The 17,088-nt window shown below is 43.9% G+C and overlaps 1 protein-coding gene across 1 annotated transcript in view; it reads right to left on the bottom strand.

Moving 5' to 3' along the window:
• Window positions 1–224: 224 nt before the first annotated feature.
• The window catches only part of ANTXR1 (ANTXR cell adhesion molecule 1), a 213,204-nt gene continuing 196,340 nt past the window's right edge, over window positions 225–17,088 (bottom strand). Inside the window, exon 18 of the mRNA XM_026484155.4 lies at window positions 225–4,263. Coding sequence (XP_026339940.2) covers window positions 4,003–4,263 — 261 coding nt within the window. The 3' untranslated portion in view covers window positions 225–4,002. The remainder of the gene's footprint in view (window positions 4,264–17,088) is intronic.

The following is a 17,088-nucleotide window of genomic DNA, read 5'->3' as shown; positions in this document are numbered from 1 at the left end:
AGACACAATCCTAACTGATCCAGGACATTTTTTCTGTGTGCTTCTCTATCTCCACTTTTTACTTTTTTATTTTCATTGAGCTTGGATTACTTTTGAAATTTTAAAACTGTTACTAGAAATAAAGAGTATGTTGAATGTTGGACAGCTGAAGAAAAAATTAACAGTAATCAAGACGGTAAAGAGCTTAGTGGAAATACAATAATGATTTGAGAAATGCAATTTAATTTGCGTAACAACATTTTATTATCAAGACGTTAAGCACTTGAACAATCTACACTTTATTTTCGTAACAGAGAGACAAATAACCAGTAAAAGAGATGATTTTAGGAATTTATTATTATTTTTTTTAGAAGCAACTTCCAGAGTTTGTCATTGTGCAGGGTCCGCCCAGTCTCCTATAGCACGGTACGGTGATAACTGATTTTTTAGAACAATGACGCACTGAAGATCCATAACTGTCTTCTGAATTATCGCAGAAAGAAGAAAGGACTAGAAGAAGAGTTTAATGTTAAGTGTATTTAAAAAAATCATATTCTAATTCTTTTAAATTGGTTATCCAAGTACGATAATATAGTAGAGCTCAGATAACTAGAGAAGGCAACTGACTAGAATACCCCATTCCCGTCTGGTGTGCATTCACAGGCTTTTTACTGCATATATCTTTATATAGTTCGCAAGCTAATTCAACCCATTTTACACAGCATTAATTGTTTTTATTGATTGGCATTGGGCTGAAACTTGCTCACTATCTCATAATTATTATTATTTTTTTCTAGTTCTTTGGTGGATTTTTCTCATCTGACAGTGTTTGGATGCTAGTGTTTATGAGACATCAAAATCATCTCGGCCCATTTTAGTGTTATTTACAATGAAGTTACCCATGGCCAGATATCCAAGTATATTACTTAATTTGCCCACCTGCTCTGTTTTTGATCTTGGTCAAAGAGAGAATTTTTACAGTCTCGCTGGAGTATGTGCAAAGCTCCAGGCCAGAAACCGTTTGTGAGCTGGTCTTCAAAGGAGAGGACCACGGAACTCAAGGTTCTTATTAATGCTGTGCAAACAGAGGTCTCGTCATTTTGGTAACTATTTGTACATTTAGAAAAGCAATACAGTCATGGGAAAAACCAACAAGCACAGCTTGGTAGAATAACCTGCCATGAAATATCATTGGCTTTATAATAATTTACTACAACCGTTCTTTTTATTCACACTGGATAGGAAATGCTTCCATCTAACACATGGAATACGAATATATACAACAAAAAGTTGGCTTTTATTAAAAAAAAAAAACTTCACAAGGACAATAACATGGGGGCTGAAAAACTAATTTTGTGCAGTTTCCTGATCACAATTGTACGTCTGCTGCCTTTTACAGGGAATGATACAAATACTGATATATTTTATAAACCAGTTAAAGAATTTTGTCCATGCTAGCCTATTGCCTTATTCATATAGTCTAGAAGTTTCACCTTCTCAACTGTAATTCTAAATGACTAGGGATGACATGATGAGTCAGTTTTAAGGACAAACCCTGCTAATCCCTTCTAAATCAGCATATATTTGCAGTTCCCTATTCATCAGAAAGTTCACCAAGACATCGTGGAAGCTGCACAGGGCTTCTGATTGATGTGCTGTTGAGATCCTGAATGTTGCATTCTCACTCGATGCCCGCCATCTTGTACAACGTCTGTGTCTTGGCTTGAACTTTCTTATGGCCGCAGTGAGTCAGGCGGCAGTGGTGTGGGGTGGACTGTTCTGTACTGCCCGCAGTCAAAACAGTTGCCATGGGCTCAACATCTCTATGCTGTGAGCCTGGGGAACCCATTCTCCTATGGAATGGTTTGCTGGAGTCCAGCAATGTCACTGCAGGTGGCTGAGACATTGTGGCCCCTGCCTCATGAGGGACTATACTAAAGAAGAAGCCTCGTGTTGTAAGAATAGACAATACAGGCCAGGTTGAGGAGGTGGCAAAGGGAGGTTGCTTTTATAAGTCCTGGAAACCATCTCTGATTTTAGCTCTATGAGAAGGCTGGGCGTTTGGAAGTGGCAGGCTGGGAGAAGGGCTGGGTCTGAGGTACACTTAGAGACGTGTTTGGCATCGGCACTCCAGATTTAGTGCCTGTAGTCCCCCTACTAAGGCACTCTGCCGAGATCTATGTTCCCCGACTGTACCTTTTATGCCCAAGGATTCCCCATTCCTCCGTGCAATTCCTGTGTGTTTCTGCTTTCTAGTTTTTGTTTGTTTGTTTCTGCCTTCTAAAGTGGGGATGGAAAATAGGGCTCATCTCTCTCTCAAATTCTGACTGATGAATGGTGGCTCTTTGAAGTTGTGATGTGAGGATTGTGAAGAAATTGCTGGGCTCCATGGATAGTGCTGTGATTGATGAGCAATGCCTGTCATGGCTACAAGAACTGATGTTGACGGAGTGCATGCCGGGTCCTTATGTCTGTGTTCTGAGTAAGGTGCAAGAATCAGGCTGGCTTGACGGGTTCCTGAAGGATCTTTGGAGGCCATAACCCAAAGCTCTAAGTTTATATTTATTTTATATTCTGCTTTGTTCCAGATAAGATTTAAGACTTTGAGTGGTTTGGGAGAGGAATTTTAAGACCTGTGAAGGAGATAATTTTGAATAGGGTGGTGAAGGAGGGACCTCTGTTTTCACCCTGGGTGATGAAGCCCAATGTTTAGAAAGTGGTTCCAGGGCTTACTGATGACAACAGATTCAGAAAGACTTGGAGGAATTGGGTGGATCCCAGGCCTGGTGGGAATTTCAGGCAGAACTAGTATATTCCTCCTGGGTTGACAGCTTATTTTTATGAGTACGTTGAAAAGCCAAGGAGAAATACATTTGCATCTACACATACATGGCTTTTTTTGTGGTTAATTAAAGAACCTGGAGATGGTTTCCCTACTATGTTAGGACCATTGTCTCTCAACTCTACCTAGAAATCTCCGGTATACAACTTTACCAAGAAAGAAAGGAAAAAAAAAAATCCCAGTGAGATTGTATGGTAGGTGCTAGTGATGCCATTTTGGGAAGATCAACTCAACATTTGTCTCTGAAAAATGGGATCAGTCACTTCTTCATACCTTAAGTGATTTAAACTGAAGCCTAATCTTGATTTTTAACATGAATCATTAACAGGTTTCTCTTCAACAATGCCATTGTCTGTTGATTAGTGGACCATGTCGGGCCAACGCCAACCACCTCTAGCTGCTGGTGGCCTGTGGGTTTTAGAAACTGTCTGATGCTCTCATCAGTATCGCCAGTCAATGCGCACACCTGATTTCACTTACACAGCAACGTGGCAACATACCTCTTTCCATCTATAAACACCTGCTCTCTTCCTCACTTGGAAACTGGGAGAATTTGAAAGGAAAATAAGGCATATGTTTTTACTCCTTTGCAAATCCCAGGCGAACAAGCTTTTGGATACCTGTCTGATGTTGAGTTTCTTGCCACAATGGGGACCCCAAGCTTTTCCCAAAGTTGTAGGCCAAGGGTTTTCACCTTCTTGGGTGAGGATTCCTTGGTTCCTAGGCCAAGGGTCCAGGGTCAAGTGATCGAGGTGGAGTGGAGGAGGGAAGGCAGCATTTAGAAACCCAGCAATGTTATTTCTCATCCATCCGACTCTGCGTTTCACCCTCAGAGAAATGATTTTCTTATTGGTCTCCATGAGACACAATCCCGTTTAAGAGCATCCCAGCAGTTTCACTGTCTCTGGAACCTTCTAGAGGTGATGGCTGGCTGGCTATAATTGTGACTGTAGGTGCCTCATCATTTGTTTTCAGGCATTTCAAAATTTCTGTTTCTGCTGATCACAATTGCTGGTGTATTGGCATTACAAACCAATTTTTAAGGTGTGTGAAGGTCAGTGGGCTTTATCACCACTCATTTCCAAAGCAGAAGCCTCTCCTAACTGGAAAGACTTATTCTAACACCACAGAGGAGCCTCCTCCCCAAAGTTTCTAAGAGCCCAGAGCATGAACTTTGGGTTCTAGACAGAAGGCCTAGGAGGAGGTCGGGAGGGGGGTGGCGCCCTGTTGGGAGGTGGAGCCTGAGGAGGAGGGGGCAGGGTGGAAGGTGGGGATGGAATTGGAGGGGTGGGAGCACTGGGGGGTGGGGGAGGGCAATGGGGAGCAGGGGGTGGGGGGGTGTAAATGGGGGCAGGAGGCGGTGAGCTGGTGTGGTAGGCGTTGTTGAGGGGGTACTTAGCGGGCTGATTGTTCTTGACTCTGGTGAAGTTGATACAGCGGCCCTGTAAGAGAACCAGAGAGAAGAAACGGTGAGCTGATGTTTGCTGTTTACAGCAGGGCAGGTGGGAGGCACGGTGGGCAGCTTGAAAGAAATATGTAGAAAGCAGACACAATGCTTATGACAGTGCTCTACCGTCATACAATAGAACTTGACAACAAATCAACTCCCCATTTCCTTTTTCTGGGCTTACTGTGTTGTAAAATTATTTGTTAAAATTCATTTTCCTGGAGGCTCTCTCTCAAAGAGGAGGAAGAGGAGGGGACCTTAACTGGGTGCATGGGGTCAAGCTGTGTACAGAGTTCATCAGATTTCACCTCAACAGCCTTGCCAGCCAGGAACTCTTACCAAATGTTCTAATTCATAGATGGGGAAACTGAGTCTCAAAAACATTAAATCTCTTTCCCAAGGCCACACAACCAGGAAGAGGTACGATTGGTGATTCGAATCCCAGCTAGGCTTCAGAACCTCTATTCTTCCTGCTGCACTCTAATATCTTCTAAGGAGGCGGGGTGGTGCTTGTGGTGTGTGTCACCAAATTTTTTAAACAAAGGGAACTTGCTTCAGCTGATTTCAGTGGCACTCCTGGAGGCAGTAGCAGGTTAACACCTTGAGCTCCTGCACTCGAATTCGAGCTGAATCCATCTGTGATCTGCGTTGTCACGCATGTGGCCGACGGGGGTCATTCTCAGAGGCCCTCACGCAGTTGCCTCTCCCCCATCAACTTTTGCCCCCTTCAGCCATTGGCGCCGAGTAGAGACTTAAGGAGGCAGCTCCCCCTCCTGCTGTGAACAAGACACCAGTCAATACAGCCCCCCCTCGGAGCCCCTGCCTTGCCCGAAGCGGTGTCAACGAAAAATTTATCCTGCCCTTGCTCTGGCACCTGCTGCAGCACGCTTAGGTTCTTAGCAAGTACAGCCCGGGGCTGTGTTATTGCAAAGTGGGCAGCGACCCTGAATTCCGCTCCCCCCACCCCCACCCTTCCTGGGGACATGACTGGACAATGCAGAGCAGACACCTAGAGCCCCTACAGCAGCCTCTAGGAAGTCCAGAATCTGCAGCCGGCCCTACATACCCTCTCCTTTGTGGTGTCCCCTCTCAGCTCTTCAAAGTCAGTCTCGCCTGCCCTGCTCCCCCTCCCCCCACAGACGACATTCTCCTTCCGGTGCCTGTGCTCCGTTCACTTTGGGCATCAGACCCTCCTGCCTTGCCTGGGCAGGATGTGGCCCACCCTTGTGGGGTCCTAGCCCCCCTCCAAATTTCCCGGGCCTGCAGGGCACCTTGTTCTTGCCTCTACTGTGTGTCCTGGATGCCTGCAGAAGTTGCCCCCAAAGAAGGGGGGTGGGGGGCATGCGTTTGAGGCTGCCCTGTCCCTTTCTCCCTCTCCTGCTCACCCCAATCCGATGTAGCACTACACCGGGGCTGGAGCTGGTGTGTGGGTTTTTCCCGGCCTCACCCTCCAGGATGGAGGCCCATCCTCTGGCATCTGCCCTGGATGAGATATGTCCAGAGAAGCTGGAATTTCCCTTTTCAGGCCTTTAGAGGGAGGGGCCGAGGGGAACTGAAGAGGGTGAGTCTGTGGAATTAAGCCACAGTCACTTGTAGAAGACAGAAGTGTGTGATTTGAGACGTGGCTTGGGCCGAGAGTCACAGCAGGGCCACGATACATGTTTATGGGAGACAGTGGGGGCTGAGCCAACCTTGCCTCACGTGCGCACACCCCACTCATCCGAGTCCTAAGTCAGTCCCTTCCCTCCACACATCTTTCCCTGATGACTCCAGCCTCCATGTATCCTTTGCTTCCCTCCCTGAGTTCTCTAGTTAAAAGTCTATGCCACACACAGAAGCCTGAAAACCATAGTTGTTTGATTGGTGAATGCCTTGCCTGCCTGACCAGATGAGAAACTTCTGGAAAGCAGCAGCCTTGTTTTGCACTCTGCTGCTGCACTATTGGTTTAGGAAGTACAATGCCATATTTAGATGCCAGCACCCCATTCCTCTGTACTTGCATTTCATGAGATTAAACCAGGGCCTAACCTTGGTAGGTTCTGATTGGGGGCCCACTAAATGCAGAAATAAGTTCCCGTCTTCTCATGGCATCGCCCAGAACTCCCAGATCAATGCCAAGCTTTCACAGGTTAGGTTGACTTTGTAACCTGGTGCTGTAAATTCCCAGTTGTCCAAGCAGCCCTCTTTTTTTTTTTTTTTTTTAAAGATTTTATTTATTTGAGAAAGGGGGGGGGAGGAGCAGGGGGAGAGAGAGAAGCAAGACTCCCCTCCAAGCAGGAAGCCTGATGTGGGGCTCGATCCCAGAACTCTGGGATCATGACCTAAGCCGAAGGCAGATGCTTAACTGACTGAGCCATCCAGGCACTCCCTATGCAGCCCTCTTTTACAGCTGTTAAAAAAAGAGAGACAACAGGTCTAAAATGGAGTCACCTGTGCTAAACCCCATGTCAGCAAATCAAGACTCAATACCTAACCTAATTGCAGTTTCAAACTTGCCCAAAAATGTAATCTTAAGCCTGTCAACGTGGAATTTCCTGGTCAGCATTAGTGAGGTAATCAGCCTGATAGGCCCCTTCCATCACCCAAAGAAAGATGAGGTAACCCACTCTTTCCTGTCCCTGCCCCCTTCTGCCTATAAAGTCTCCCATTTTGTACAGCTCCTCGGAGTTCCTTTCTATTTGCTAGATGGAATGCAGCCTGATTCACAAATTGTTGAATAAAGCCAATAAGATCTTTAAATTTTATTCAGTTGAATTTTGTTTTTTAGCACAGCTTTATAAATCTAAGCCTTGGGAATAGTTTATTTATAATTCTGGATAAAGCTCTTTCCTTCAAGAATGTTGAAGTCCTAATGATTACCATCTGTGATAAAGTCCTGTAATGGACAACTCAGAGTTGGGATTTACTGTACTACATATTCTGCCCTTTGTTCCTAGACATGCTAAGTCAGACAAAGAGCCTCAAAAGATTCATTTCCTCTGAAGATGAAGGAGAATTCTGGTCCTGAAGATGGAGCTGCTGGTGCCTGGGGTCAAGTCCCCCTATGACTTCGGATTTTCCTCAGGGCTGGCCGTCCCACGGCTCCCTCCCTGAGAGAGGAGGCATGCTAATTCAGAGGCCTGTTGACTTATTTCACACACTATAATACTAATATTTTTACCAGAGGCTATTTTGTCCAGAGACAAAATCAGGAGCTCCCAGCCTTCTTCTACCAATACATCTGTTCATAACCCAGATTAAGATCCCAGATGTCTTGAAGAAGGTGTGAAAAGATCCACAGAATAAAAGATGGTCCCTCACATCTGTCTGTCAGCTGGGGATGTGGGAGACGGGAGTGAGGTGGGAGAAATTGCTCCTTAGGTCAGCCCCTCCAGCTGCCATCATGGCCTCTTGGCCAAGGCAACAGAAGAATGGGGTGGGGTGGGGAGGGAGAGAGGCAAGAAGCCCCTTTCCTGTGGTCAGTAATAGTCCAGGGGTGCACCCCTGGATCTCCTGCTCCAGAGCACTAGGCTATGGTTCATTAGGTACCCCAGTCCATGACAGCTGAGCACAGCAGCCCAGAGCTCTTTGTAAGCAGCCAGGACAGGGTGGGGGGCAAGCTCACAGTCTCCTCCATGCCCCCACTGCGTGACATGGGGTGGGGATAATAATACCACCTGCCACTTAGAGTCGTTATGAGGATTAACTTAATCAATGTTGATGAAGGCTTTGGAACACGGCCTGCCACATGGAGTTTGTAAATGAAATTGAGTCTAGATGGAGAAACAGATGCTCAGACACAATAATGACCTTGTCTAGGGTAGGAAGGCTAGTTGGAGGTAGTATCAGGTTTTCTGACTCCTAGTTTAGTGCCCTCTAAGTGAGCTGCAGACTAGAGCCTCCACGCTCCACACCTGGCTTCCATAACAAAGCTGGTATAGAGGGGGAAAAATGTAGCACTGACCATGTGACCAGAGCAGTCCCCAGGGTCCGCTGTCTTACGCACTCTCTCTACCTTCCCATGGCACAAAACTCCTGAAACTGATTCTTATAGGACCTCCCACCATGCTTTGCACACACAGTGGACTGATGATGCATCCACACATACATATTGTCCTGAAGAAAGGTGCAGACTTGGCATAAATGAATCCCTGGGGTCAGTTACAGTAAGATGCAATTAGGACTTTAGGAAGGGGTGTGGCTACAAATTAAGTTCTTAAAACCTGGAACCAGAGGAGCCAACACAAACACTGTAACACTTAGACCATATAATTGGCCTAAAGATCAATTTACACGACATCATTTTTTGCTTGTGAGAGGATAATAGAAAGGCCAGATGTTCTCAGTGTCATATATGCCAGCAAATCTGCACCAGTGTTTGCTTAAAAGGTTGCTAGGACGACTGGAGCTCTCAGTTCGTACACTGGTCTTTGCAACCCAGTTAAATTCTTTGCAGTATTGTTTTTGGGAGGTTTGATTCAGATCCAACATTTGGCCTTGACCTCAGTTTACCTCGGCTTGCTCTTTTACAAAGTACGAGTGCCAATTATTTTCACACATTAGCAACAAAATACTCTGGTTAAATTCTAAGAAGAAAATGCAACAATATCTCCTGCTAAGTGGTGGCTTAGCAGGATGCTAGGTGGCTTTTCTTCTAGGCGGGAAAGCGCCATTTTGGTTTGACTGAATCTAATAGTGTTGAGAGGATTATTGGAAATGTCTAGCCACATCGTTTTAACTCATTATTTTCACTGTACAGAAATGAGACTGAGGGCTCAGGCTTATTTAAATATGGTGCCCAAGATGATAAAGCGGTAAATGGTAGAAGTGGGATTAAAACCAGCTGTGCTTGCCTTAGGCACTTATCCTCTTTCCCTCTATTATCCTGAATATAGACTAACAATGCAAATATTTTCTTGAATCACTTGTAGATGCTATCACACAACATAGCTCTTGGCCACAATCCATCACCTCTTGATGTTGCTGTCAAGAGGTCTTTCCAGAACACGAGTTTGGTCAATTCAATGCCCAGCTCAAAATCCTTCAATGGCTTCCCATTATCTTTAGAATAAAATCCAAATACCTCTGATGGCATATGCAGCTCTTTGTGATCTGGTCCTTGCTTACATATTTCAATTAATTTTTTGTTTTTTTTATTGCAGGATGTCCAACTTGGCCCACCCTAATCCCTCTGCAAAAATCTGTTCAACGAAAGAAGATAATATGCCATTTGCTATTCTTCTCAGTCAACACTGCTCCCCAACTGGTGGGTGAGTGTCTCTGAGGTGGCCTCTGGGTCTTCTCATCTTGGCTATTTATAGGCTTAAGTTTAAGTAGGTGCTCAAAAAGTACTGCTTATATCCCCAAGGGTTTCTGAGGTGGAGCAAGCCTCCTTAGAAACCTCAGACTTTTCCCTGCAAGTTTAGGTTCTCAAAGGGTCAAAGGTCTGTGAGCTTGCAGTTGCAAATTTCGGTCTCTTTAGTCACACCCTCATGGTCTCTTTGGGCTATCTTCTGGCTCTTGGGGAAGGGGCAGCAAGAATGCTATGTGCTCCCCTTGATTTCCACACTAGAAATGTTAACCTGTTATCTTTAAGAATACTTTTTTGGGTTACTTTTGATTGATTTGTCAGATGAAACCACTCTTCAGCAAAACTCTTTACCTAAGTTGGATGTGACACATTCAGAACAATCATGGCGTAGTCATGATGGATGAACGATCTCGATGACCAGGTTCCGGCTTCTTCCCAGCTTTGAACCACAGACACTGATGGTCCACGGGGAAGAGAGACAGAATACTGGTGGTGTGGCGCTGTCTTCTGCTCTGTGGGTCATGGCTGGGAGGCAGAGTTCTACCGCCCATTCTACGACTCACACACTCATTGTGAAACCTTGAGTAAGTCCCTTTCTCTCTGTGGGCCTAAGCTTCTTCATAGATAAATAAAGCTGTTGCACTAGGTAGATGACATCCATGGCCCTTTCAGCCCTAACATTTTTTAACTCCATCAAAATTTGAGTGGCTTTTGAGTTTTGCTCAGATACTGTAATCTGAGTTCTTTGGGGACAGCCAGTTTGCGAGTCTTTTTATGCAACTGAATTCGGGTAACTCTTTGTGTTGCGTATTTTTTGGTTCATCATTAGATTTATAAAATATTAATAAGTTGAAAATTCAAGATTGGCCTCTCCATCTTCTGCTCTTTGGTTACCGTGTTAAGAACTCAAGCTTGCCTCTGAGTCCTGAATTTGGGTTTGTGGCATGACGGGGGAGATGTGAGAAGAGCTGTGGGCTGATTGTGTGCAAAAGACTTGCCAGTGGTGAGCTCATGTGTGTTGAGTGTTATAAAACATCTGTTTGGGTATCAGGCATGCTCATTGGAGAGGGAGCTGGCCTTTGGAGATGGTTAAAAATATGCCATGGCTCCCAGAGATTAAACCAAATAGTTTCCTATGAACAGAGGTCACTTAAGGAAATTGGATTTCACAGGAAGAAGACTAAAATAATCAGATGGAAAAAGAATAACATGTATGCCAAGTTTCTTCTGACAAATACCTTTTCTCTCTAGCCCGGTTCTTCCATTGATTGTCTTGTTTGGAGGTATTTTTCGAGTTACAAATGGATGGGGTTTCCAAAGTTTGTTTCAAGTCAGTTGTTTAGAATTAGGAGCATCGTTTCTCACTTAAGTCACTCTTGTAAGTGGGGGTTGGTTCTTAGGCTAGACCACAAAAGCTCACTGGTGTATTGAAGGCAATTGACGTAATGCTGCTGAAGTTGGTGCTCTAGTGATAAATGAGACACATGAGTAATGAATGGATGGAGGGCTGGTTTAGGTGACTTAATAGTGCCTTCTATCCCATGTAGGTTTCTCTCCACTCGTTATGTGGACCTTCATCCTTTTGACAAATGGTTTTTGAGTGCCGGCTCTGTTCTAGACACCTTATAAGGCGCTGAATTCAGTGATGAGCAACCAAAAACAGTCCCCGCTCTCTTGGAAAATATAGTCCACAGGAGGAGAGAGATGTCAGTCAATTAATCCCACAACCAAATGGACCGTAGCAACCATATTTGCATTCCCTGACACTGGCCTTGACTGTAGTTGATTGGACCAGAGGTGAGCATCTAACCTGAGCTAGGCCAATCAGATTCTCTCTTCTCAGAATTTGGAATTACAACTGAGTTACTAACTGAGGCGGTCAGTTAGGATTGATCCTTTGGGTAGAGACGATCAAAGTAGGAACTGGGAGGTGGCTATCTTCTGCAAAGTCAGGGAGAAGCAGAATTCTGATTCTATCTCTAAAAGATCCTCCATGTTCATTCACTCCTCCCAACTTCACTGTCACTCAGTCTTCTATAACTTGGGCCACTAGGTAAACTGGACTTCCTGTTTTCAGCCTTTCTCTTTTCCAGTTATATTTTGGTTCCCAGGTGAAATGAAAATGCATATGTACATACATATATACATGCATGTTTGTACATGTATACAAGATGTATACATGCATTTATACACACATAGACACACATTCAAAGTTGTCTTCCCGCTTAAACTCTTCAATGCCTCCCCGCCATCTGTAGGAAAATATGCAAGCTCCTCAGCATGCACAGGCCCCTGCTCCCTTTGTGTTTCTTTCTGCCATCCCATTTCCTCCTCTTTCTTTGAACCCTATACTTCAGCTTTGAAACGAAGCCCCCATACTCTGGCTCTTTGTTTGACAGCATTCATTCATAGGCCCAGTTCCATGATAGGGACAAAATGGCATAAAGGCACCTGTCTTTTTCTGGGGCTACAGGAAGGGCGTGTGGTGCGTGGTGGTGCCAGAGTCCTTGACTGCTTCCCTCCACCTCAAACGTGCCCTGCCTATAAATCGCCTACAGCAGCCTGCCTTTTATGTGCTGTTCATGCGAAGGGATCCCAGGTCAACTCCTGCAGTTGTTTGATTCATTTTGCTGACACACGTGCTGGCCCGCTTTCCATAATAACTTCTTTGGAGGCCAAAACTGAGGGTAAGATGAAAGCAGAAAGGAAATATTTGGTAACAAGAGGAAACTAGGAAAATGAAGGGGCAGAAATAAAAATGGTTCATCCTTAGTGGGACAGGTGCAGGCGTAGGACTTCTGAAGGATTACTACTGAGATAAGCCTTATTTAAGAATAAAATTCGGAATGTCTGGGTGGCTCCGTTGGTTAAGCATCTGCCTTTGGCTCAGGTCATGACCCAGGGTCCTGGGATTGAGCCCCACATAGGGCTCCCTGCTCAGCAGGCAGTCTGATTTTCTCTCTCCGTCTGACCCTCCCCCCTGCTTGTGCGCTCTCTCTCCCAATGAATAAATAAAAAATCTTAAAAAAAATTCTGTTTATATCTGATTACAAAGTTCTACATTTTCTTTGTGGAAAATTTGGAAAATGTACAAAAGAAGGAAAAAGAAGAGAAGGAGAGAAGGATTGTAAGTTCTGACACTCAGAGTGTTACCATGTTGTGCTAACTCTCTCAGACACACACACATACACACACACACAGAGTGGTGCATGAATTTACAAAAATGGGAATCGTTCTGTACAAAAGTTTTTAAATGATATGCTGTGACCGTTTCTCCCCTGCCATTTTCAGTATGATTTGCAATGATTACATAACTTTCTATCACATGGAAGAAGCACCAGATGCAGCTATTAAAGTCTTTATTGGGCATTAAGAGTCCATCTAACTTTTAATTTTCCCTAATACGTCTTCAATAAGCTTCTAAAAAATTCTAGAATCAATGGTTAATCTTCGATTTTTGTATCCGACTTTGTATGTGAGATTGGCCACTTTTCTTTTGTTGTGTGCTATTTTTGTCTTCAAGATTATGTTAACAAAAGGAATAGGGAAGATTTTCATTTTTAAGCTTAATATATTCTATATTTTTGAAATAGCATAAGAGTTATTTGTTCATTAAAAGCTTGAGGAAATTCTCTCTAAATCTTTCCAGACATACTGCTTTTCTGGAATGCAGTTCTTTGACGACTTTAAAAGTTTTTGCCACAGGTATTGACCTATTTAGGTTTTGTACCCTATGTGAGTTTATTTCCATAATTTATTCTTTCTTAGAAAACCATTCATTTTATCAAGATTTTTAAAGCATTTGTGTAGGTTTGTGCTTTGCACAAAGGAAATTCTCACAGTTAATTCTATTTGTGGTGATATCTCTTTTGTAATCATTAATATTATACATATTTGCATGTTCTGACTTTTTTTTGACTTTGAAAGATTTTCCAATGATATTAGCATTTCCAAAAAAAAAATCTTAAGACTTATTTCTCAGTTCTACTGATTTTGCTTTATTTTCATTAATTTGTTCTTTTATTCATAGATTCCTTGTTTCTGCTTTCTGCAGATTTGTTTCATATTCTTTTCTAAGTTTTAACTGAATACCTAGCTCATTTATTTTCATTTTTCTTGTTTAATAATGAAAAAAATTTAAGGCTATGATTTTTCCAAATCCTGTAAGTTTTTATTGTGGTGTTCCAATTGTCATTATTTTCTAAAATCCCATAATTGTAGTTTTGATTTCCTCTTAGACTCAACAGTAATTTATGAGTGTTTTAAAACTTCTAGGTGCTTTTTAAAAAATGTTTAATCCCTTATTAAGTTCCAGCCTTTTTCTTTCTCCCTTCCCCTCCCCTTCCCTTCCCTCCCCTCCCCTCTCCTCTCCTTTCCTCTCCTTTCTTTCTTTGTTTCGTGGCCTGTAAAAAATTATACCTTCTTTCTTTTTCAGGTTTTCTTTGTTGCCTAAGTTATAGTCAATTTTTACAAGTTTTAAAAATAATGTGAATTCTCAATTTGATGGCAGCACTGTTTGATAAATAGTTACTAGACATTTTTTATTAGATTAAAGCCCCTATATTGCTTGCTTGTTTGTTTGATCTGCTTGCTCTGCTTAAGTCTAAGGGTGGTGTGGGTTTATTAACTATTCCCCCTCGATATTTTAAACAATTATATTTGCTCAAATTTTACTTTGCTGCTTAGTCACTGGGCCACTCACGAGCAGCAGGGAGTGGGTCTCCCTCAGAGCAGTCGAGGCAGAGAGAATTTCATTTGTTCTAAAAAATTCTCTCTTCCTGTTTGGTGGTAGCTTGTCTGGAAAAATGTCTGCCATTAATTCTTTCTCTCCAGTGTGCGGGGGCCACGCCCCCGGGGAGGAGGAGTCTATTTCTCCGCTCCCTCGACGCTGGGCTGGCTTGTAACAGTTTTGAATAATGGAATCTGATGGAAGTGATGTCGTGGTAGCTTTGAGCCTGATATTAAAACGCCTGGAATTTTCTGCTTCCTGGTTTGGGTGCCCTGAGCCTTCAGGTAGGAAGTCCAGGCTACTCCACGGTCCTCTGCCCTACTCTCCCCTACTCCAGGTGGAGGACCGTGGTGGACACACAAGTGAGGGAAGCAACCTTCTTGAGTGTCTAGCCCAATCAACCTTCTGATGACTCCAGCCCTAGCCACTCTCTGACGGCAACTTCATCAGAGATGCCAAGTGAGAATTATACAGCTGATCCTGGTCAACCCACAGAACTGTAAGAGAAAACAGCAAATTGTTGTTCGAAGCCACTGTGTTTTGGAGTGGTTTGTTACAGAGTAATACTGAAACGAGCAACAACTCATCTCTTTGTCCAGAAGGGTCATTCCTGGTTTGTGGAGCTGAAAATGGTGGTTGTTGTAGGTTTTCCCTGTTTTTTTGACTCTTAACTTGGCACCCTTCCCAAAGTTGCTGGTAAAGATCCAGATCTGTGCTTACTGCCCGCTTGGCTAGAACTTCACATCACTAGAATCCGAGGGCCCCCTGGAGAAAGATGAGATCCCTGGATGAGACAGAGGTATGACCCCAAAGGCAACCATCACACATTTTCCTCTCAGTTTCTTGATATCACCCTGCACTATTAATTATGAAATGTAGGCTGTTATGATGATGAGCAAAGGCCGGACTGGGAGAGGACTGGGAAGGACGTTGCCATAATGAGAAGACGTTGCCTATTTACACACTTGCAAGCCTCCTTGTGTGAGCTGGGCCTGAGACACCCTATCATATCACCTCGTCCCAGGCTGCCGGTGGGTAGCCTCCAGCCAGAAAGTCTGCCCCGATTCTGCAGTGAAGTGAAACACATGTGTTCAAATTGCTGTTCTGATGTGACAGTCCCTTAAAGTTCGACAAGCCACTGCAGCCGACAAAGACAAATCCACACGGTTCCATAAGGAATTGTTTTACAAAGGAACCTTCACATTCTGATGCTTAAATACCCTCTTTTGAGTCTCATTATTATATACAAAACCATGGCATGGTCGTCTGCATCTGTCTAGTTCTGACAAATTAAAAAAAAAAAAAAAAGGCAAAATAGAATTGGAGAAAGGAGATCCAGGAAGGGTGATCAAGGGTCCAGAGTGCTGTTAGTGGGGACTGGCTCTAAAAATTCAGACCGTGTTTCAGGAAAGCAAGATGAAGACGTATGTGGAGATACCATGGAGAGCACACTTCAGAGGTGGAATTCGTTGAAAATATTTGTCGCCCCAAGAGGAAGTAGGTCTGAAAGGTCTGACCCAGTGTAACACACTCTATTGTTTCTTAACTTTGCTTTTTAAAAACCCAGCCGTAGGTACGGACCATCCCCTCTTCCTTGGTGGCACCGAGTCCACGGTGTGCACCGTGGGTCCTGCTAAGCCGTGCGGCAGGGACTTCTCCAAAGAACCTGGTTTTAATTGGCCTTTTGGTGAGTCTCAGCAGTAATGTTGCTTTAATGTCCTTTTCTAAGATTTAGGAAAAAACACTGTGGCATGGTCCTGCTGAGTGAGTGGGAGTCTGACCCAGGATGAACTAATTTTACGCAGAAGCTTCTCTCCCAGTTAACAATCTTGAGAACATTTTCACGGCCCTGTCCATGCCCCCAGTTAAATGGTTCTCACTGTTTAGAAAGGTCATTAATATAATCATTATTTTATTTATGTTGAGGTATTTGCCTTAAAAAATTGGTGCCGGAAGATAAGCTGACAGAGCTCGCTTTGGCCAACAGCATTATTTAGCTTGGCTGTCAAAATGTGAAATTATGAAATTACTTATTCCTCTGTTGCACAGCTCCAACCTCATCCTGCTCCGTTTATGGAAGCCCATGCATGAAGGTTTGTTTTCTTCTTTTGTACAGTGTGAGGAATCCCACATTTAGAGTGAGCTCTTTTCCTCTGCCTGTAGCTGCCAAAGTGCTTTCCCCAGACTGGAGGGAATATTGATTTAAAAACAGAACAATTTTACTTTTAAGATGACAATATTGTGTCGGCGAATGGCATCCAAAATGGGTATGTGTTCCCTAGGTTCTCAGCACCTCACACATGTACCATTTTCCTATCCGCGGCCCTGTCTGAATGGCTAAGCTCCCGATCTGAGGGACTGGTGCTTGTGACGAAGCAAAGTTTCGTGCTAGTCACCCCTACCTTTCGCTGAGTGCTTCTACTGTGCCAGGCTGGGTACTAGTTCTTTTATAGACATCATCTCATTTTGCACTTTTAATAGCACGAGTGGTTAGTATTATTACCCTGATTCAAAAATGTACGGGCTTGGAACAGAAAGGAATTTGATGGAGTAGAGATTTGAATCCAGGTCTGTTTGACTCTTGACTTTTTCTTTTTCTTTCTTTCCTCTTTCCTTCCTTCCGTCCTTGCTTCCTCACTCCCTCCTCCCTCCTTCCCTCTCTTTCTTCCTTTCTTTTAGATTTATTTATTTATTTGAGAGAGAGATATAGAGATAGTGTGAGAGAGAGAGCACTAGAGGGGGTGGGGAAAACGGAGGGAGAGGGAGAAACCCCGCTGAGCGGGGAGCCCGATGTGGGATTC

The sequence above is a fragment of the Ursus arctos genome, unplaced genomic scaffold (genome assembly GCF_023065955.2).
Source record: "Ursus arctos isolate Adak ecotype North America unplaced genomic scaffold, UrsArc2.0 scaffold_8, whole genome shotgun sequence".
NCBI lineage: Eukaryota > Metazoa > Chordata > Mammalia > Carnivora > Ursidae > Ursus > Ursus arctos.
This window is presented reverse-complemented; position numbering and strand designations above follow the sequence as displayed.